Source organism: Panthera pardus, unplaced genomic scaffold (assembly GCF_024362965.1).
Source record: "Panthera pardus isolate Hobbes unplaced genomic scaffold, ASM2436296v1 HiC_scaffold_8, whole genome shotgun sequence".
Taxonomy (NCBI): Eukaryota; Metazoa; Chordata; class Mammalia; order Carnivora; family Felidae; genus Panthera; species Panthera pardus.
The window spans coordinates 4352568-4374401 of NW_026527013.1; the positions used below are offsets into that span (position 1 = coordinate 4352568).

Here is a 21834-nt window from a genome sequence, read left to right on the forward strand (position 1 = left end):
CTGCCAGAGGTTGAGGGGAGGGAGGGGTGAGGAGGTGGGGCACAGGGGATTGCGAGGGCTGTGCAACTACCCTGTGTGACATTGTGATTGTGATGCTGGGTACACTTGCGTCCAAACCCATTTGTTTGTTTGTTTGTTTGTTTATGTTTTATTTTTGAGAGAGACAGAGCGCAAGCGGGGAAGGAGCAGAGAGAGAGGGAGACACAGAATCGGAAGCAGGCTCCAGGCTCCGAGCTGTCCGCACAGAGCCCGACGCGGGGCTTGAATTCACAGACCGTGAGATGGTGACCTGAGCCGCAGTCGGACGCTTAACCGACTGCGCCACCCGGGCGCCCCCGTCCTAACCCATTTGAATGGAGCCCCAAGAGAGAACCCGAGCGTGGAGCATGGACTTAAGGTGGTAACGAGGTGCCCACGCACAGCTCTGGTGCCATGTTGATGGGGGGGGGGGCGTGCGTGGGAGGACAGGGAGCATTGTACTTTCTGCCCGAGTTTGCTGTGAACCTAAAACGGTTCTAAAAAATAACGCCTATCTTTTTTTTTTAAAAGGAGAAAGGCTGAAGGCTCTGTTAGCTGGACGAGGTTGCGACTCCAGCCTCCTGTGCCTTGGCTCTCCCAGGACACTGGAACCAGAGGCTAATGGGAATTTATTTTTTCCATCATAGTTTGGAGAGCCCCCCCCCCCCAACCTGTATATTTAGCATTTGAGAAACACTTCTCTGTATGTTCTCCCAAGCGAAGCTCAGACCTGACCCCCACCTCGGGCAGGGAAGTCGGCCCGCGGGCTGGCTTTGGGCCAGGTCACTCACCTGGGCTTTTGGTGCAGGGGCTGCTGGCGCATGGCCATGTACTGGGTGTCCTCCTGCAGCCGGTTCAGGGGCGAGTCCGGCTTTAGACGGATCCCATAGTAATGATACTTGGAGTTGCCCCTAGAAACCAAGCATCTCAGGGTCAGCTCTCTTTGCAGCTGTCCTCAACGACAAGACAGGTGCCGGGTCTTGGCCCTTTATTTCGGGTTCTTGGGTTCAGTGTCCCCTGGACCATATGGGAAATGTTCACAGGCTATTCCACAATCCGAGGGGTTTAGGAAATTCTATACTCGCCCCTCTCTTGGAGATTGCCTTCTTGCACTTAAGCATCATAATAGCTCTGAGAAGTCTCACAATGGGAAACGCAGTCCGGTGTTGTGTGACCCGGCATGGCCTCCCCGACCATCCTCACCGTCACCCCCATCAACACCATCGTTATCAATATCATCGACACCCGCCTTCATTATCACCGTCACCCCCATCATCCCTATCACCACCACCACCGTCATCACCACCCCCATCCCGCCCCACATCATCTAACAACATGATTTGGAAAATGGCACTTTGTGGGAAACACTGTCATAGCTTATTATGGGAGACATGATGACCCAAGGGCTTTAGACATTTTGGTTAAGAAAACAGGTCAGAGGGGCTCCGTAGGAGAGAAGCACCGAAGGACAGACAGGTGTCTGGCAATGGGGACAAGCGGGAGGAGCGCGGGTCCTTTCTAGAAGAGGTAAGAGCTTAGCTGGTGGCAGGGGAGGGAAAGCAGTGGGGAGAAAAGCCCCGGTCCTGGCCTGAGGCCAAGCATCCGGGACGCTCTGACGGTGGAGGCCGGGCACGAGCCTTCTGGAGAGGACCCAAAGACAGTGGAGGCTGTGTCCCCAGAGACCAGGGACTCGCTGTCCTTCTCCCCCTTCCTACCCTCCTCCGTCCAGCGATGTTGCGTAAGGATGTTCTGTTATGGATCAGAGGATGGCCGAGAACCTTCTCTTGGCCAGACACCAGCTTCGGAGGGTGTACGCATGACCCCGACCCCACGTGTGACTCCACAGACAGCGGCCATGCAGGAAACAGCCTTCTGTGTGCTCTGGGCCACCCACTTTTTGTTTTCTAGTGGGGGGAGTGTTGGATTCGTGCCTGGGAAAAGTTTATGGCGCACGACGGTCCCTGGCTGCTGCAGGCCAAGGGCAGGCCCTGGGGGATGGGTCCAGGCATGGCAGAAAGCACCAAGAGATGAAAAATCCAACTCTACTAGATCATCCAGGGATGAAAGCCTGCTATTATGGAAATTGTTAAACAACGAGAGAGTGCTGGAGCAAAGCCCGTGTCACCGGGAGAGAGACGGCCACTGCCAACACCTCGGGCCGGCCAGTCCCGTGCCGCCAATTCAGAACAAACCCAAGTTCACCCAGGGGCACGCAGGTCAGGACACACGGGCAGGAGGGAGCCCACGTTCTCCCAAAGCTCAATATCTGTACAGGGGATGCAGAGGATGGGCAGGCGTGGGACCCCCAGGCACCCCCGTGCGTGCACCCACCTGGTGCCCAGCCGCCGTGTCCGCAGCCCCATGAAAACCGAGCGGATCAGCTTCCCGAAAGAGGCAGCATTCACAGGGTCCAGCTTGTGCTCCTGGCAGTGCCGGAGGTAATGGTTGTAGAGAGAGCTTCTGGGGAGACTCACGCCTTCCGCGGTTTCGTAATTATCTAACAGCCACTGGAGCTGGATAAAGAAAGACACGCTCACGTTCGTCAGGATCCCCCCAAATGCTAACATGGACTCATTAAGAGAATCACATACGTTCTCCCCATTGATGTGGTGAAGAAATTCACATCCACGGTCACTGATTTGGGTTCGAGAGATTCTGGGCGCAGGAATTAATAGCTTCTCTCCACGCCTGTATTTGTTCCTTCAATTTCCAGCCTGGTTTTCAGATTCCTTGATTTGGTTTATAAAAGCCTGCGTGTGACTGAGACCTTTTGGGTTGGGTCTTCATAATCATTTGGACACCAAGTGTCTCCTATACTTTCAGGAATGTCAGGACAAAGAGGATTGAAAAGAGCTTGACGGACCCATCAGCACTGCACCCGGCATTAAACAGGGCAACCTTGGTCTTTATGGCTTGTCCACCTCTTGGCATCTTGCCCTTGAGGGACAAATCATTAATCTAAGGGTGAAGGTGGCTGGGGCTTGGCCACCTGTCTCATCCGCTGGTCACCGAATATAAAAGTCCTGGTTGAATTCTTGCCTCATTGCTTGGGCTGCTATTTCTTTGCCCCCAACCAGGACTTCCGCATCCTGGGGCGGTCAGATTGTACTAGAACAGGCCAAGAAGGAGGGGAGGATTTCCCAGACACTCCTTCCTCCTGCCCCTTTTCTTAATTGGGCTGTGAAGCCCCCACGGAGGGTACCTCACCGCAGCCACTGAACTGACTTCACTGGCCGCGACTCTGCTGCAAGCCAGGGCCCTCCCCAAGGGCGGGGCCCATGGCATCTCCTGCCCTGCCCCTTTCCTTAGAGCTCTCAGGCCAGATGTCAGCGGCTACACTTCCTCCCCGAGGTAGGGGATGTGTGCGGACAGAATGGTCTCTGTTCCTATTGCCGGGGTGGGGGGGGAAGGAGGGGGGAATGGAGTGGCCTGAAGACCGGGCACTCTGGAATTTGCTGTGTATTTTCTCTTAGTAAAGCTTTTTTTCTTTCTTTCTGAGAAAACAAAAACAAAACAAGACACGGGACGACGGACCGACGGACTGATATATCCTTGTGTCCCTGACTGAGAGATTGCAAATGCAAACGGGACGCAATACCGAAAAGGCTTACGTGCGAGGTTTTGTGCCCAGGCCAAAAGGCAGGCTGAGCGAATCCACAGCAAGTCGCTGTCCCCCCAGAGCTCAGCCTCGGGTCAGAAGGGCGGGAGCCGGCCACACGGAAAGTCAGGTCCCGGCGGAGCCGCCTCCTTGGTCCCCCCCTCGCCCCGACCCCTCTCCCCTTGGTGCCACGGGACGAAGGCTTAGCTGCAAAGTCAGTGAGTAGTTCGCCAGCGTGGCAGTGCCCTCTGACCCCAGGGCGCACCCTCCTCCCCGCCCTGAGCACCCCTGCCGCCGGGGCTCTGGACGCGGAGCCAGGTGAGGAGGGGCTGGCGTTGGAGGGGGTCCTTTGAACCCTGAGCTTGTCTTCAGAAGACGTTCCCCCTCTGGAGCTGGCAGGCACACTTTATCTGATGCGTGTCTGCCCCGCGGGATTGAGAACCCCGGGCGGGTCGAGATGGAAGAGGCTCTGTCCACATCCGCACCCCAGGATCCTGACGATGCCCCAAGAAACACGGAGGCACAGAGGGGGGCCCCCCCGTGTGCGGGAAGCCGAGGGCGAGGAGGCCGAAGACTTGTCTCTCTGCCACCCCGGGCAGGGGGGCGGGGGGCACACGGTGCCGCGTCTGAGGGGTCCTCTGGGGCCGGAGAGGGGGTGAGGCCAGACTCTGGGGGGTGGGCAGGACGGGGCACCGGCTCACGTGTGTGAGGGCACAGGACTGGCTCACACGTATGAGGAAGTGTCGGGAAGGATGCTCGCTTCACCTCGTCACTGCCCCCGGCCCCGTGTCGTTGACGTTGGAAGTGGACCTTTTACTTGGTTTGGTAAGTGGACGTTGACATCGACGATGCATCGGTAGCTCGACAGCAAGTTCTTCCCAAGTCGACGTAACCCCAGAGAGAACAGACCCCGCTAGCAGCCCCCCAAAGAACGGTCAGTTACACTCTCTCTCTCTTTTGCGCTGAGGAGGTACCCAGAGGGAAGCCGTTTCAAGTGACCGATGACTCGAGTCATGAGGGAGCTGAGAGAGGGCGCCATGGGGAAGCATTCTAGCGAGGGAACAGCCTGTGCAAAGGCTCTGGGGCGGCACGGCGCCTGGCGCAGTGGAGGAACAGTGAGGGGCCTGTGTGGCTGGAGACAGAAGGAGGAGGGGAGGGAGGGAACAGGGCAGGTCGGGCAGGGCCCCAGAGGCTGTTTCGATGACGCAGGCTTCTACTTGGGAATGTGACGGGGGGACCCGGAGGCTTCTGAACAGAGAAGTGCCGCGATCTGAGTCTGGTTCCAGTAGGACCACCCTCACAGCTGCTGCGAGAAGGGCCTGGAAGCTGGGCGAGGGCAGCGGCCAAGGGCTGGCTAGGTGGTGGCCGTGACACTCCACGGGAGAGATGGTGGTGGCGGGGGTGGCGGGGGGGGAGGGGGGCTGTGGTGGAGGAGGAGGGAGAAGTGGTCTGATTCTGGATCTTTCCGAAGGTGAGGTCAAGAGCATCTGGCTGGGGGGGGGGGGTTGGGGAGGAGGGTGGGAAGCAAGGGTGCCCCGCAGCAGAGGGCGGGGGGCACAGGGGTCGGGGTGGTCAGGGCTCCGCTTGGGACACACGGTGCTGGGCCCCAAGCTGCAGGCGGGTCCTGGAGGGGGAGCTTCGGGAGAGGCCGGGGAGGGGGGGTGCCCGCCGGGAAACAGCCTTTCCCCCAGGGAGCCAGGGTGGGGTCAGCAAGCCGGGGACCATCCCACGGAGCCACCAATTCTAGCCAAGCCCCAAGCCTGGTCTGCAAGTTACGCCTGGTCGTCACACGGGCCTGCAGTCGGCCACCAGCTGACGGCCAAGCGCCCTTTGACGATCTGTTTCTCCGTTAAAAAAAAAAAAAAAGTCATATAATCTGAATACACTTAATCTAACAACAGGTCCTCCTCCCAGGGTTGGAAAATAACAGTTCACTGCAGTGGACCACGGCTGTCCCCACAGGACAGTGACTGAGCCACCGGTGTGGGGGGGGGGTCCCTGAGTGGGGGTGTTGTTCTGTGTGGGGGATCTGGCTGAGGGGCAGCCCTGGGAGGAGCCCAGGCCCCTCCCCTGCTCAAGGAGGGGGACCTCGACCCCAAGTTCCTCTCCCGGGGCCAGGCGCGCACGGGGGCTGCCTCCAAGCGGTGGCTGCGGGTGGGGAAGGCGTTTCCGCCCCCAGGGCCCCGCTTCACGTCCTTGGAAACAGCTCTCCCACGTTTCCTGCCACTAGATCTGCCTGCCCCCAGCTCAGAGACCGCTTGAGGCCCTCCTTCTCCCGTGGGCCTTTCAACCCCAGGCTGGAAAGTTCCTTCCACCTGCACACCCCCTGGTCGCGGCCCTTTCAGGGCATCTTGGGGAGCTCCAGGGACCGCGGCGGCACTGGCTGCGTGTGGAAGACGCTGTCCAGCCTCCCAGGCTCGGGGCATCTCGCCCGCCCTGCCCAGCCTACGACGGCGCTTCGAGAAGCCAACCCTGCGGAGCGTGGCAACCAGTTCCGGCTGAGGACTCCCACGGCGGGACTGTGTGCATACTCACGTGTCACCTGGGTGCACGTTCTCACACACGCTTGGCCACTGTGCTCCCTGGAGTGAGATTCCCTCGTTCCTTCTGCTTCCTATTCAGCACGGGTCTGGTGGGGGTGGGACGGCACGACCCAGGCTTTCCGACACGGGTCGGCTGGGAGGCCACCAGGAAAGCGGGGCCGTGGGGCCCAGCCCTCAACCAGACTCCTATGCGCTGGGGCTGGGCTGGCAAAGGAGCGGGACTCGGCCAGCGTCGCCCAACACAAGAGCGCCGTGGGCTGCAGGCGGCCGTGGTGACAACCATCGTGAGCGAGCGTGGGACACACGGGCCCCACCTATCGGCCGGGACACGTTCCCTCCCTCCCTCCCTCCCGGCTCTCACATCTCCCGGGAAGAGCTCTAGGTGGGTCTCTCACTCCGGTGTGTGTGGCTGAATCTTCAGAAAGATCTTATTTCTAGTCTCTGATTCTAGGCCGCCAAGCCCACACCCTGCTTCTCGCAGCGCCTGATGCCCGAACGAGACTCAACGACACACGGCCAGGGAGGCACGGACGCGGGGCGGGTTTCCTGCTGGGAAACCGACGGGCAGGGAAGCAGTCAAAGCAGCCTCCTTCCAAAGGAAGTGTTAGAAGCCGGAAGCACCCCTGCGGCCAGAGACAAGCGGCTCATGCATGTCCCCCCAACATTTCAAATCCCCCCGCGAACCCCGCCTGCCCGGGGCTTGCGCCCAGTACGCTGCCTTCCGCGGGGCCGACCCGGCGCTGGGCCGGCAGGCCGAGTCACGGCCACGCGTGTTCGCGTCAGGGCCCTGCTGAACAGGGCTGCCGTTTGCGCAGCCTTGGCCACGTGGTGCCTTCCGAGTTGCAGACCGAGGGGTCTTCTCCCCCAGCTCGTCTGCAGATGCTCCCCTCGCCGGGTCTGCCCGCAGGGCTGACGTCATCCGGCAGGAACGGGAGACGGGGAGGGCAGGAGCCGCCTGCTCTGGGGGTGGGGGACACTCAGCAGGGTCCTGACGCTTCGATTCACTTACGGCTTCAAGACAGCGGGTGTGAGGCTGCTCTTCCTTCCCGTGACCGGCCCTCTGAGGCCCTCGTCACGTGTCCCTGGGGCGGCACAGCGCACCCGTGCCGAGCCACCCACCTGGAAGTGTCTGCACCTTCCCCGAGCGCGGTTTCAGCCCCACCATCACTGCCCTTTCTCGTGCCCTGTGTGAATGTCGGCCACGACCAGAGCCTTGATGGGGTCGTAGTTGGGCAATAAAGACTCTTAGCCGGTCACCTCTGCCAGTCCCGTCCCGCCCCGCGCAGCTGCCCAGGGACAGGGACGCTGGCCGTCTCCTGGCGAACAACCTGCCATCTTGGTTTCCCCGGAGGGAGGCGAGGGAGGTGGACCCTACAGTTAGAACAGGCAGACGTTTGCTGGTTTGCACTTTTCTCAAATTGCCTGTTGGTTTGGTTTTTTTTTTTTCCCCCCAAAAATCTGATCGCAGAAAATGCAGCTAAGAGTCACCGTGGCACCCGCTTCTCCTGTTGTGGCCACCGCTTCTCTCCGTGTCACTTTACTGGTTCTGCCTCTTCCCTGCCAGGCACTCGGGGAGCTGTGGCACGCGTATCACACACGTTAGTCCCACCGCCCGCCAGAAGGGGCGGGTGCTGTCACCAGCTACCTTGGCAAGTGGAGACTCCTCTCCCTCACGCGGGTGAAAGGCATTCTGGCCGGATGTGGAGCCCTAGATTGGTGGCCCCCCTATCTCTCGTGTCACGTCACGGTCTTCGCTGGCTTTTAAACTGTCTGTGAAGGTCACGAGCGCGGCAGGGCAGACTGCCAGATCGACACACACTTACATGGCTGTTGAGTAAACCGCTTTTGTGTGAGGTGATCCCTTCGCTTTTTTGGAGGTTTTCGATCGCCATTTCAAGCTAAAGAAAATGTGTGCAGAAACAAACAAAACAAAACAAAATGGAAAAAAAAAAAAAGGAAATCAGATGGTTAGCATCAGCCAAGATTTTTTATTAATATCCAAATAATGATTTAAGCGCCTACAAAATAAAAACCAGGCTGGACACAGGCGGGGGGACGGTTAAGTTGTGAGTTCAAGCTGCGGCCGGGAGTGTTATTCCTGCCATGCAGGCGAGCCGGGGGGGGGGGGGGGAGGGGAGCACAGGCAGCAGGATGAGTTGTGCTGTGAATGCTGGCGATTGCGTTGTAACACAACACGTGAACACGCAGAGCACGAACGCTGAGCCGAGGCGTAAGTTCACGTATAAGCAAAGCCAGCACCATAATTGCCCGCTGCCCCCCTGGACCCGTCATCGTCATCGGTTGCCAGGGAGAATCAGCTGTCTACCCAAGGGCGGCCAGCGGCGCTGACTTCCTGGCCAGCCTGTCCTGTCACAGAGCTCAGAGCCTCCCTCCTGGATGCTCCAGGAAAATAGCAACGAGGCCGGAGACCCTGGCCCTGCCATCGGGAGGCATAGGGGCCACCGGGCATGTCAGAGAGATAAGCTCCTGAATGTTGAATGAAGCGTGGGCTGGGCAAAGAGGGTTATACAGGGAGGAGAACGAGTCGCAGGGGCACGTCACGTGAAGCTAACAGTGGGCCTTCCTGGGGGAAGGGGCTTCTGAGTTGGGTCCCGAGGACTTCCTGGAGGCAAGGAGCTGAGGTGGTGCAGTGGGTCGACGCACAGGAGGAAACAGCCGGTTGTGGGCGGCTCCCACCACATCTGTCCGTGCTGAATGTGACTTGTGCACGTCAAACGGAAACTGAAAATCTGCTGGAGGCCACCACGCAGGCCCAGGACTGCAATGGAAGGAAGTAAACCTAATGCGCTGACTTTCCTCAAACACGCACGGAAGGCAGACCTCAGTGATGCTCGTGCAGAGAGCAGGGGGAACACGTATTTCGGAAAGCGCAGCTGGACGGGGCTCCTGGGGCTGAGTGCGGGAGCAAGAGGGTTACTGCTTTGCCCATCACCTCTTTTGACCGCTGTGTGTGTGTGTCCGCTCTCCTCACTGTTACCCAACACTGTGCCGACGTTCTAGCCGGGGGCTCAGGCAACAGTGAGGAACCAAAGGCATCCGTATTGGAAAGGAAGAAGTAACGTGCGGATAACATGATCTTAAATACCGAAAATCCTGAGGGACCCACCAAAGCACTGTTAATGCTGATAAGCAACCCAGCAGAGTTGCAGGTTACAAGATCAATGCCCACAAATCGGTTCTGTCTCAACAATGAACAAGAGGCGAACGAAATAAAGAAACAGTCCCGTCTGCAGTAACGTCAAAGAAAATCCAATACCTAGGAATGAATTTAACCAACAAGGTAAAGCATTTGTACGTTACACTATAAAACGTTGTTGAATGAAATTAAAGACCTAAATAAGCAGAAGACATCCTATATTCACGGGCTGGAAGACTTAATATTTAGATTAATACTCTCCAGGTTGATCTATAGACTCCAAGCAATCCTTATGAAAATCCTCTAGTAAACTTCTGACTGCTTTTTCAGAAACGGACAAGATGATCGTAAAATTCGTATGGCATTGCAAGGGGACCCCGGATAGCCAAAACAATCTTGAAAAAGAAGGACAAAGTTGGAAGGTTCACGTTTCCCAGTTTCAACACCTACTACAAAGTTACAGTAACCAGAACAGTGCAGTACTGGGATAAGGAGAGACATATAGGTAGACGCATACAGACCAGTGGGGTGGAATCAAACTTCCAGGAAGAGTCCCATATATCTGTGGTCAACTGAGTTTTGACGAGGGTGTCAAGAGCATTGAATAGAGAGAGTAAACTTCCAAACAAGTGGGCTTCCACAGGCAAATGAATGAGGTTGGCCCCCCCACCTCACAATATATACAAAAACAACTCAAAAATGAATCAAAGAGCTAAATGTAAGAGACACAACTGTAAAACTCTCAGAGGAAAATATAAGGTAGTCACGTACAATAAGTTTATCTTCATGACCTTGGATTTGGCAATGGATTTTTAAAATTTTTATTTATTTATTTATTTTTGAGACAGAGACACAGCATGGGGGGGGGGGGGGGCGGTGCAGACAGAGAGGGAGACCCAGAATCTGAAGCAGGGCTCCAGGCTCTGAGCTGTCAGCACAGGGCCCGACGCGGGGCTCGAACTCACCGACTACGAGATCATGACCTGAGCGGAAGTCAGACGCTTAACTGACTGAGCCGCCCAGGCACCCCTGGCAATGGAGTTTTAGATATGATGCTAAAAGCACAAACAAAAGATTAAAAAAAAAATTCTTTACAAAGATAAATGGGACTTTATCCCACAGGATGGGAGAACGTATTTGCAAACCGTACTTCTGCTAAGGGTCTCGTATTCAGAACGTATAAAGGACTGTCACAACCCAACAACAAAATGGCAAATGACTCAATTAAGAAATGGGCAAAGGACTCGAACAGACCTGTCTGCAGGAGGCACATGGGAAGATACCGAGCATCATTAGTCACTAGGGAAACACAAGCCCAAACCACGGTGACACAGCACTTTCCCACGCACTGGTACGGCTACTAGAAAAGAAAAAAAGAAAAGAGAAAGGACCCTCACACGTGGCCGGTGGAATGTAAAACGGTACAGCTGCCGTGGAAAACAGGCCGGTAGTTCCTCAAAAAAGTTGCACAGAAACTCAGTTGAACTATTACGGCTCAGCAATTCCACTCCTGGGTACACAAATGTCTGTAGCGGCATCATTCATAATGGCAAAAAAAAAAAAAAAAAGGAAAAATCTGAGTGTCGGTCACAGACGACTGCATATATGCATCCAACGTGGTGTATCTATACAATGGAATGTTCCTCGTACCACGAAAAGGAATGAGGTAGTGATACACGTTTACAATGCGGATGGGCCTCAAAAGCATGACGCTCAGTGAGAGAAGCCGGTCACGAAAGCCCAGGTAGCGTATGGTTTCCATTTACGTGAAATGTCCAGAACAGGCAAAATCCATAGGGACGGAAAGCAGACTAGCTGCCTTAGGCTGGAGGAGGAGGGAGTGGGGGGCGGGGGAGGTGACTGCCGATTGGTCAGGGTTACCAGTTTACAGCGGGTTTTCCTTCTAGGGTGATGAGAATGTTCTAGAACTACTAGATAAAGTTAATGGTCGTACGGCATTGTGACTCTACTAACTGCCATTGAATCGTACACTCAAAAAAAAATTTTTTTTTAACGTTGATTTACTTTTTGAGAGAGAGACAGGCAAAAGCGTGAGTGGGGGAGAGGCAGAGAGAGAAGGAGACACGGAATCGGAAGCAGGCTCCTTCCAGGCTCCGGGCTGTCAGCAGAGTCTGACGCGAGGCTGGAGCCCACGAACCGCGAGATCGTGACCTGAGCCAAAGTCGGAAGCTTAACCGACTGAGCCCCCCGGGCGCCCCTGCATTGTATACTTTTAAATGGTTAAAAAGATGCATTTTATGTTACGTGAATTTTACCTTGATTTAAAAAAATACACAACCAATTAAAAAACCTATTGTTCTCTTGCGATTTTGAATGGGATCTTTTTGCCCACACGTATGGTTTTTGTAACATCACACACTGGTCACGTGGAACATATTGGCTCGCCGAGTTTCCGGATGTTCCAAATGATGACGCGCTTCACTAAACGCTACTGAAAATCGCATTTGTTATTATCACTACCAAGCTCATTAGGAGGATACCAGGTTTTCAAAATTCGAAGTTTTTCTTTTTTTGGTTGAAAATTTACTGGCAACCAGATTAATTCCCCCCCCCCCCCCCGGACCCATCCGCCTCGTGCTCTGCTCTCCTTTTTGAGAAAAATGCCTGCCAAATCCTCCAGTCTGAAAACCCCTCATTTGTCTGTTATTCCTTCAAGCAAACACTGTGTTTCGTGACAGAAGTGGCTGGTTGCAGCTCACAGTCATCTGCCCGGCGGCTCTTCCTTAGCACAGTCATCACACTTTGGCAGAGAAGTGCCTTTTGTCCACCCAGAATATTAGGAAGGACTGGGGTTTCATACAATGACTGTTTACTGCTTCACCGGGGACCTTAGGTGAACCGTAACGGCAAGTTGCAGTGCGGGAATTCGCTGCTTCTCTTCTCTTTTTCGCTGTGAGCGCAGGGCGGTTGCAGAAGCCGGTGGCTTCTGGGAGAGTCTGTCGCCTCTCCGCCTTGCTCGAGCCTGCGTTTTGCGCCCCGGGGGCGCATCGATGTCGATTTTGCACAATCAGTGCAAACGTCAGCACTGGGAAAGCTGGCGACAGACTGATGGGCTTAGTATTATTTATGAAAACAGTTCTGACCCGGGTGGGCCTCCGGGCCGGTCTTGGGGACACCCAGAAGAGTGCCAGACGTCTTGAGGACTGCCTGCTAAAAACTGTAGAGCTACGAGTATCGAGAGTATCGAGCATCGTGGAAAAGCACACAACTTTAAGGCTGGCTGCAGAAGACCATCCTGAAGAACCCATAGCTATTAAATAGGGTCCGCTCAAGCCCGCGGGTGCAGAGAATTAATTTGACGCACAGTGGAACCTCCCCCAGGTGTTCGTTGTGTTTTGAAAATCAAAACGACAGTTGGGTGTGTCTGGATGGCTCAGCCCGTTGAGCATCTGACTCTTGATTTGGGCTCAGGTCATGATCGGAGGCTCGTGGGATCGATTCCTACATCAGGCACCGTGCTGAGCTTGGAGGCTGCTCGAGGTTCTCTCTTTCTCCCTCAGTCTCTGCCCCTCCCCTGCTCGTTCTCTCTCTCTCAAAATAAATAAATAAACATTAAAATAAAATTAAGACGTCGGGTAAACATCAGAAGGCGATAAAGAAGGTAAGGAACCCCCCGCCCAAGGTCAGAGGGGGAGGTTAACGCCCGGCAGGCAGCGCTGGAGGGCGCAGTGCGCACGCCGGTCCAGCAGAGGGCGCTGCGGCGCCACCTCCCAGCCCCGCGCGGGCGGCCCTACCGGCATCTGCGGAAAAGGAGCATCTCGCGGTTGCAGCCCGAGTCTTCCTCGCACACCTGCAGGGGCGACTCTCGCTGCACAAGTACAAACGCCTTATCCGGTCCGCTCAGTGGCTGGCGAAGTTAGTGTCTACCCTCTGAATACGCTTAACATAGAGGCTAATTTTATGTTTGCTTGGAGTTTAATCTTCAGCAAGGAGGGGGCCAAGGGTGGCCTCAGCAGAGCCCCACCCCGCCCGGGGCCCAGGCAGCTTTCCCTAAAATCATTTGTTTTTGAACTCCCAGCACTTTCCTTCCATCTTGGCATTGTGCATATGCTGATGCGTCCATTTCTTGACTCCTCGGGAGCTTAATTTTTATTTTTGATTCGGTGTAATGCAGCACATACTCCTTTTGATTGGCCCCCTAAACATCATTTTTTCTGCTACATGAATTATTAACAGAATGCCAGGGGAAAAAGGACACATGCTTTGAGGGCTTGTTCAGAAGGAGGGCAGAAAAAATACATAAGGATTCGCGATCAAAGATAAAAGAACCTGACGTAAACAGCAGGTAGCGGTCAAGTTGTAACAGTTCCCGAGTATATTAAAATAAGCCAATTATTTAGAAAATTCCTCTCCTTTCATGTGTAATCCTAGCAAGATTCTTCCTGATTCAAAGACTGTACTGGTGCCTCCTAAGGAGGCATGAGTGGAGGTTCATGAGTGTATGCCCACGTGGCCATTCCACTTATAACAAAATAATCACATTAAAAGGACCTGCCGGGATAGGGGTCGCCCCTACCAAGGGCCAGCAATGACCAGTGTTGAAGTGGCCCCGGCATCTCCAGACGGGTCTGCCAAAGTCTGACATCAGGACCATGCCTCCGGGGGGTTCCCTGGAAAGGCCAGGGAGGAGTGGGGACGGGACAGGAACGTGTTAACCCTGCATCCTCAAATGTAGCCCAGTTATGTGACCATGAACGGAGGAGATCAAAGTTTAAATGCTTTAGGAGCAACCCTTTTGAATGAATCTCTAAAGAAAATGGAGAGTCGTTTAACAGGAAGAGACACCGTTGGACTTTTGAGGGCAAGGATATAAAGCCCAGAATTCTGCCTGCAGAAAGGATACGGGGCCCACAGCGAAGGGCCAGGTGGGAACGTGGAGAGAATTTGGGGCTCACCGCTGGGGAAGGAGGAGGCTGGCTTGGGGGAAACAGGGCATTTTAAATCTGTTTGTCCATTTAAAAAAAATTTTTTTTAACGTTTATTTATTTTTGAGACAGAGAGAGACAGAGCATGAACGGGGGAGGGTCAGAGAGAGAGGGAGACACAGAATCAGAAACAGGCTCCAGGCTCTGAGCGGTCAGCACAGAGCCCGACGCGGGGCTGGAACCCTCGGACCGTGAGATCATGACCTGAGCCGAAGCCGGACGCTTAACCGACTGAGCCACCCAGGCGCCCCGTTTGTCCATTTTTATTTTGCTCATTAAACATGTTAAAAACATGTAAGTACTATTATACATGCTTGCCGCACAAAAATCTGATTCTGCCAGAGATGGTCTCCACTTAGGGCCAGGACGGCGGTGGGGCCACAAGGTGCCCCGGGCACCAACCTTAAGGAGGCGCTCATTCTCAAGATCCTGTCAGGGCAAGGGTGGCACGTAGGGGTGAGCGCCTCCTTAAATTTGGTGCCCTGGGCACCTGGCCTGGCCCATCCCGTTCTAGCCCTGCCTCAACTTCTCTCCGGCACCCGACTTCCCTACGTGGGAGGAGAGGCCTTTACCAATAGCCTGGTGTGGGTCCTTTCAGGTGCATTATATCGGACTCACATTTCATTTAATGTTTTTTTTTGGGGGGGGGGTTGTGTTAGTTGGGGTTGTGTTAGGTATTCAGCTCTGCTTACCTGCATTTACCACTTCACCTTTTGTGATTACCTTTCTGAGGCAGTTCTTACACATCAAGGGCTGGCAAGCTTTTTCTATAAAGGGCCAGATAGTGACTGTTTCGGGTTTTGTGGGCCAGTCTCTGTCCACAACTACTCAACTCTGTCCTAGGAGCTGGAAAGCAGCCACAGACAAGTGAAGGAAGGGGCGTGGCTGTGTGCCAGTAAAACTTTGTTTAGAAAACCAGGCAGCCGGCTGGATTTGGCTTTGGAGCTGTGGTCTGCTGCTCCCCCTGCCCCACGATTCTACCAAGAATTACACATTTTGGGTGTTTTAGACTATTGTCAAACTGTTTTTTGGTGAACGATATGGGTATAGAGGTGATGGTGGTGTGGTATTGTGAGTGATTCCATATTCCAAAGTGGTTAATCTTATGTGACAGAAATTTTGCCTTAAGAAAAAATTAACAAATAAAAATAAATAAGATAGGGGCACCTGGATGGCTTAGTTGGGTAAGCATCCCACTCCTGATTTCTGCTCAGGTCATGATCTCACGGTTCGTGGTTCGAGCCCCGCTTCCGGCCCTGCACTCACAGTGCGGAGCCTGCTTGGGAGTCTCTCTCTGCCTCCCTCTCCCTGCCCCTGCCCTGCTGGCACTCTCCTCCTCACTCTCTCTCAAAAATGAATGAACTTTAGGGGCGCCTGGGTGGCTCAGTCGGTTGAGTGACCGACTTCGGCTCAAGTCACGATCGCACAGTTCGTGGGTTCGAGCCCCGCGTCAGGCTTTGCGCTGACAGCACAGAGCTTGCTTCGGATTCTGTCTCCTTCTCTCTCTGCCCCTCCCCCACTCAAATGTGCACTCTCTCTTTCTTGCTCAAAAACAAATATTAACAAAATTAAAAGATAAATAAAAAAACTTAAAAGACTTAAGAAAACTTATAAGGTAACATATGCATGTGGTTAAGAATTCACTTGGGGCGCCTGGGTGGCTCATTCAGTTGAGCGTCCGACTTCGGCTCGAGTCATGATCTCACGGCTCGTGAGTTCAAGCCCCGCGTCGGGCTCTGTGCTGACGGCTCGGGGCCTGGAGCCTGCTTCTGCTTCTGTGTCTCCCTCTCTCTCTGCCCCTAACCCACTCACATTCTGTCTCTGTCTCTGTCAAAAATAAATAAACATTAAAAAAAAAAAAAAAGAATTCACTAGAAGGAAAAGGTACCTAAAACAGCAAGCCTCCCTCTTCTCTTGTCCTTTCTGTCACAGAAACAGTCTTTCTACTGGTAATCATTTTTAGCAGCTAGCGTGTTTAGTTCTTATAATTCCTAGAACTTTTAACAATAGACTCCTACTTCTTAATCAATTTTTAAAAATTTTAAACTTTTCCTTTGGAAATAATTCCAGACGTACAAAAACACTGTAAAATTGGTGCCAAGAATTCCCGCAGACCCTTTCCGCCAGCCTCCCTGAAATGTTAGCATCTCCCGTGAGCACAGAACCAGGTCTCACGTGACCTCAGCACAAGGACCAAGACCCAGAAATCAAGCCCCACTCACCACGCTCAGCCAACCGAAAGGGCTCATTAGAATGTGACGGTCCTTGCACTCCTGTCCTTTTTCTGGCCCGGGATCCAGTCCAAGGTCACACGCTGTGGTCATTTTGCATACACAGCCGTGAGAGAAAATACCAGAAAAATGAGAAATGGGCGGGGAGTGGAAGAAGCTTTCATTAGATCAACGACCCATTTGTCCACAGTCGCCCTTGACCTCCCACGTGGGTTTGTGTCGCTCTGCACAGGAACAACGGCTTCTCCAGTAAATTAATTGAGGCTTTTCAGAATAAGCACAGAAGAATGTTGCCCAGGATGACATTCACATGGTTTACTTTTGTCACTAGAGGAGACCAGAGACGGAAACCTCAGATCCGTCTCAAAGCGGTGCTCCTGAGCAAACGCAGGTAGTGTTCCCTGCCTTTACGGAGAAATGCGCAAAACCAGATTCAGAAGTGATGATGTCGGGGGCGCCTGGGGGGGGGGGGGCTCAGTCGGTTAGGTGTCCAACTTTGGCTCAGGTCATGATCTCACGGTCTGTGGGTTCGAGCCCCGCGTCGGGCTCTGTGCTGACAGCTCAGAGCCTGGAGCCTGCTTCGGATTCTGTGTCTCCCTCTCTCTCTGCCCCTTGCCCGCTCACACTCTGTCTCTCACTCTCTCAAAAATAAACATTAAAAACAATAACAAAAAATTTAAAAAAAGGGTGATGATGTCATTGAATGTTTGTCCAAACCCACAGAAGGCACAGCACCAGGCATGAACCCTGATGTCAACTAGGAGCTTTAGTTAATAATAACAGTGTGTCAAGATGGGCTCACTGGGGTAACAAACCTGCCAAACTTACCCCAAATGCTAAGAAGGGAAACTGTGTGTGTGTTGGTGGCAGGGGGGGCTACGGGGATTCTCGAACTTCCTGCTCAATTTTTCTGTAAGCCTAAGACTGCGCTTAAAAAAAAAAAAAAAAAAGGAGTCGGGGCGCCTGGGTGGCTCAGTCGGTGAGCATCGGACTTCAGCTCAGGTCATGATCCTGCGTTCATGGGTTCGAGCCCTGTGTCGTGTTGGGCTCTGTGCTGACAGCTCAGAGCCTGGAGCCTGCTTCAGGTTCTGTGTTAGTTTTGCTCTCTGTCCCTCCCCTGCTCATGCTCTGTCTCTCTCCCCCCCCCCCGCCAAAAAAAGTTAAAAAATTATTAAAAAAAGGAGTCTATTAAAGAAAAAAGTGATGATAAATATTTTTTTAGTCAGAGAAAAAAGTGGATGCTCTATCGGCAAAATTCCTTCATCAAACAACGCGCGCTTGCTCCCAAAGGGTCTGCTCTGGCAGTTGGGCAAAAGCTCTGATGTGCAGAGGATGAGGGAGCTTCTAGCAAATGCTTGCGATGCGTGTGAGGTCGCTGTGCAGTTAAGGTGTTCCGCATCTTCACTGGCAGGCTCTAGAGAAGACGTTTTCGTGCTTGGTGATCCATCGTGAGCTGTGACCTGTGTGGGTGGCACACCGGCCCCGCGGGCCACCTGGAAGGGTCACCGTGAGACCGGGAGGCCAGGCCACACAGCGGGAGCCACGGGCGCTCCGTTCACGGTCTCCCCTGGCCTCGACCCAGCGCAGATGAGCTGGATGGAGTACCCGGGATTCGGCTTTTCTGAACTCACGTGTGCCGGTCCTCGGGGCCGAGAGGCTCGCTTGTGTGTTGAAAGCGGGAGCTGAGTCTCTGATGACACCAGTACAGAAATTCCTATGACTTCAAGGGACGTGTCTCCGGGGTGTGCGTTGTGGAACTTGGAGACGTCGGTCCGGGGCCCGAAATGTCGCCATTTCTCATGTTGGAAAGGAGATCTCAGGGTTTTCGAAGACGACTCAGTGTCCCAAGGGACTGGGCTGCCGATCCCCACTGGCTTCTCAAACCCAGCGCACGAGGGTTTTCTTCCTCTGGAGGAGGAAGCAATCACGGCAGTCTTAGGCGGATCTCAAGTCTTAGGCACATTTGAAAATCACAGCAGGTGCCACAAAGCTGACGCCAGTTCTTTCGGGGGGGGTGGGGTGGGGTGGGGCAGAATGCGACCAGAGCAAGCTCAGAGCCCGCCTGACGCCGTTCTCCGAGGCAACGTCACTTCTCACCCTTCTGGCTTCGGCGCGGCACGTGCTGGAAGGCCAGCCGCGTGGCCCGGGCAGACGCCATCCCGATCTCTGACGATCTCCGCCGCTACCTGTGAGCCAGGACCCCGCTTTCCTGGAAGCTAAGAGTTCACGAAGACACCACCCAGAGGGGTCAAGTGGGACTTGGCCACCGGGTCGGCTTACCCTTCAGTAGGCCGGACCTAGGCCCCGATGAAACACCGCGATGGCAGGTTCCCGCACGGACAGGAGTGCTGTGTTTTTACTGTGAAAACTGGCCGGACCGTTTGCCTTCCTCAGTCCCCACGGTGTGGCCCACGGGGGCCGCCCGATTGTGTGGCATGACTGCCTGCAGCCCGAGAGCCCCGCGGGCGGAGGGAGCGGCAGGGTCTCCACCCTGGGCGGCCCGAGGGCCCCCGGCTCCCCGCACCCTGACACGACCCAAAGGGCCAATCCTGGGCTGGAGTGGCAGGGGCAGGCCTCTCGGGGGAGAACCTCTGTCGGGTGTGGTTGAAGAAAGTGCAGCGCTAAGCGGCTTTATCGAAAACTCACCATTCGGGCAACTCACTTTTCAGTTTTACAAGATACCAATGAAATAACCGAGACTCAAGAAAATCCACCACGGAAGTCGGAAACCTCTCCTCAAGGCCGCAGGGTGATTCCCTCCAGCCTCCACCTCTGTTCTCGGAATCAACTCGAAGTCCCAAAACTCTGATGGGCAAAGCTGGCAGGCGTCAAGGGCCGGGGGCAGGAGCCTCGGGTTAATTCTGTGCTTCCTGGAAAGTCCCACAGATCCCTGCTGCAAACGTGTGACATGTTCCTGTGCCAAAACAGGTCGATAAACAAGCGAGCAGGCAGGGTCGGGAACCAGATCGTCTTCTGGAACGATCACTCTCCGGGGCTTGCATGGAGAGGGGTGTCAAAACACAGCCCATTCCTGGATTCCCAACTGGTTTAAAAACACGATTCTTCTGAAGCGACCGGACGACAAACCACAGTGGCCGGGTGGCCTAGGCTCTGGGCAGCACATATGCTTGCAACAGGATAGCGTGGACCACAGAGAACGCTGTAGTTTCTCAGTAAATCTGTGACCCGCGACCCTAGTATGTGCTGCTATTACGTACTGATGCAATTTACTAACATCCAACCTGTCAGGCTCATGACAGTTAACGTGGTCTGCGAGGAATGCTTTCTCATCAGTATCCGCTCTAAACTCACATCCCTGCAGCCAGTCCTCCGAGGGAGTATACGTGTGGTTGCAAGTGGCCACCCAGGCCCTGCCGGGCGGAAGGGACTGAGCGAGGCGAGGCGCGAGCTGGTGAGCCAGGCCCAACCCCACCCCACATGCTACCGCCTCTAGAGAACAAGTGACTTCTCTCCACCCTGTCCACAGAACTGGGTCCTGGAGAGCACTCCGGACACAGAGGGCAGCAAAACCCGGGAGGGGTGCTCTCTGATGTCAGTGACCCCAAAGCACATCAGGACCAAAAGGACAGGGATGAGGCAGGAACATCACCTTCTATTTTGGGAGGTTAGCCCCACACCAAGAGAGGAAGTTACTTCCTAATTGACGATCGGTCAACGTAATCTGTCACAGGAGCAGTCTATAGAAGAAACACTCATGGTCATATCAACGAAGAAAAAGCATTTGACAAAAGTAATATTCATTGATGATAAGGACTTGCAGAAAACTAGGGATGGAGGGGAATTTCCTCGATCTGAAAAAGGGCATCTATGAAAACCCAGAGCCAATACGACACTTAGTGGTGAAAGACTGAAGATTTTCCCCTAAGACTGGGGACAAAGCAAGGATGTCCACTCTTGCCACTCCTGTTCAACACTGTACTGGAAGTCCTAGCTAGTGCAAAAAGACAAGGAAAAGGAATAAAATCATCCAGATTGGAAAGGGAGAAGTAAAATTGTTCCCACTCGCAGACAACAAAAGACTCTTGCAGCTCTTATAAGTGAGTCAGGGAGGCTGCAGGATGCGAGGCCAACAGCCAAAAATGAGCAGTTGGAAACTGAAATTAAAAATCAATACCATTTATAATAGCTCCAAAAACATAAACTATTTAGGCATAAATCTAACAAAATATGTACAGAATTTATATGCTACAAATTACAAAATGCTGACGTAAGACATCAAAGATCTAAATAAATGGACAAAACATACTATGTTCATGGATGGGAAGACCCAACAGAGTAGAGATGTCAGTTCTCCCCAAATTGATCTACAGGTCTAATATTGTTTAATCAAAATCTCACTATGAGTTTTTTGTGGATATAGACAGACTGACCTAAAACTTATATAGAAAATTCTAAATTTATGTAAACAGCCCACATAATAGTGAAGTGAGAGGAAACGCTCTACCCAATCTGGAATGGAAAGACACTCTAAAGACTGGGAGAACATATTTGCAGATTACATCTCCGACAGGGGACTCGTATCCAGGATATATAAAAAACTCTCAACCCTCAACAGTACGAAAACAAACCAGCCAGTTAAAAAATAGGCAAATGACGTGAACTGATAGGTCACCAAAGAGCACATAACGAAAGGCAAGCAATCGCATGAAAAGCTGCTCACCATCGTTAGCAATTAAGAAAACGCAAATCACGACCACAGTGAGATATCACTACACACCTTATGAGAACGTCGAAAATGAAAAATGGCTGACAACATCAAGTGCTGGTGACGAAGTGGAGCACGGGGACTCATACGTCGGGGGTGGGGTGGGGGGGACGCAAAATGGTGCAGCCACTTGGGAAAACTGTTGGTGGTTTCTGATCACATTCAACACACACTTACCACGTGAACCAGCAATGTTGCTTGTAAGTATTTACCCAGGAGAAAGGAAAACGTATGTCCATACAAGAACCTGCACGTGCGTACTTACAGAAGCTTTGTTCATAATCACCAAAAACCTGGAAATTGCCCAAATGACCCTCAAAGGGTGAATGGATAGGTGAGCTGCGGTATAACGGAATCCTTCCCAGTAGCAAAGAAGCAGCAAGTACGGATCCGTGTGATAACGTGAATGGGTCTCAAAGGCACCACTGTGAGTGCCAAGAAAGGTCAGTTTTACTCTGTGTTAATTTTCCAAATGAACTAAAATAAAAGTAAGCGTGGAAAATAGGCTTTGAGATCAGACATGTTTTTAAAGCAGGTCAGGAGCAGAGTCTGGGGCAGGACCCTGGCGGCAACACGGGGGTGCAGTTCCCGAGGGAGACTGCTCCGAGCCGAGGT

The 21834-nt window shown here is 53.5% G+C and overlaps 1 protein-coding gene across 5 annotated transcripts in view; it reads right to left on the bottom strand.

Annotated features, from left to right (window-relative positions):
• Window positions 1–21834, bottom strand: part of RFX2 (regulatory factor X2) — a 90422-nt gene that overhangs the window by 11276 nt on the left and 57312 nt on the right. For 3 of the 5 annotated variants that reach the window (XM_053898355.1, XM_053898352.1, XM_053898353.1), the window contains exons 6-8: window positions 7983–8057; window positions 2350–2531; window positions 810–929 (exon numbers count right to left, since the gene is read on the bottom strand). In XM_053898355.1, the coding sequence (XP_053754330.1) occupies window positions 810–929; window positions 2350–2531; window positions 7983–8057 (377 nt within the window). The remainder of the gene's footprint in view (window positions 1–809; window positions 930–2349; window positions 2532–7982; window positions 8058–21834) is intronic. The other 2 variants (XM_053898357.1, XM_053898356.1) reach the window with 1 other exon arrangement.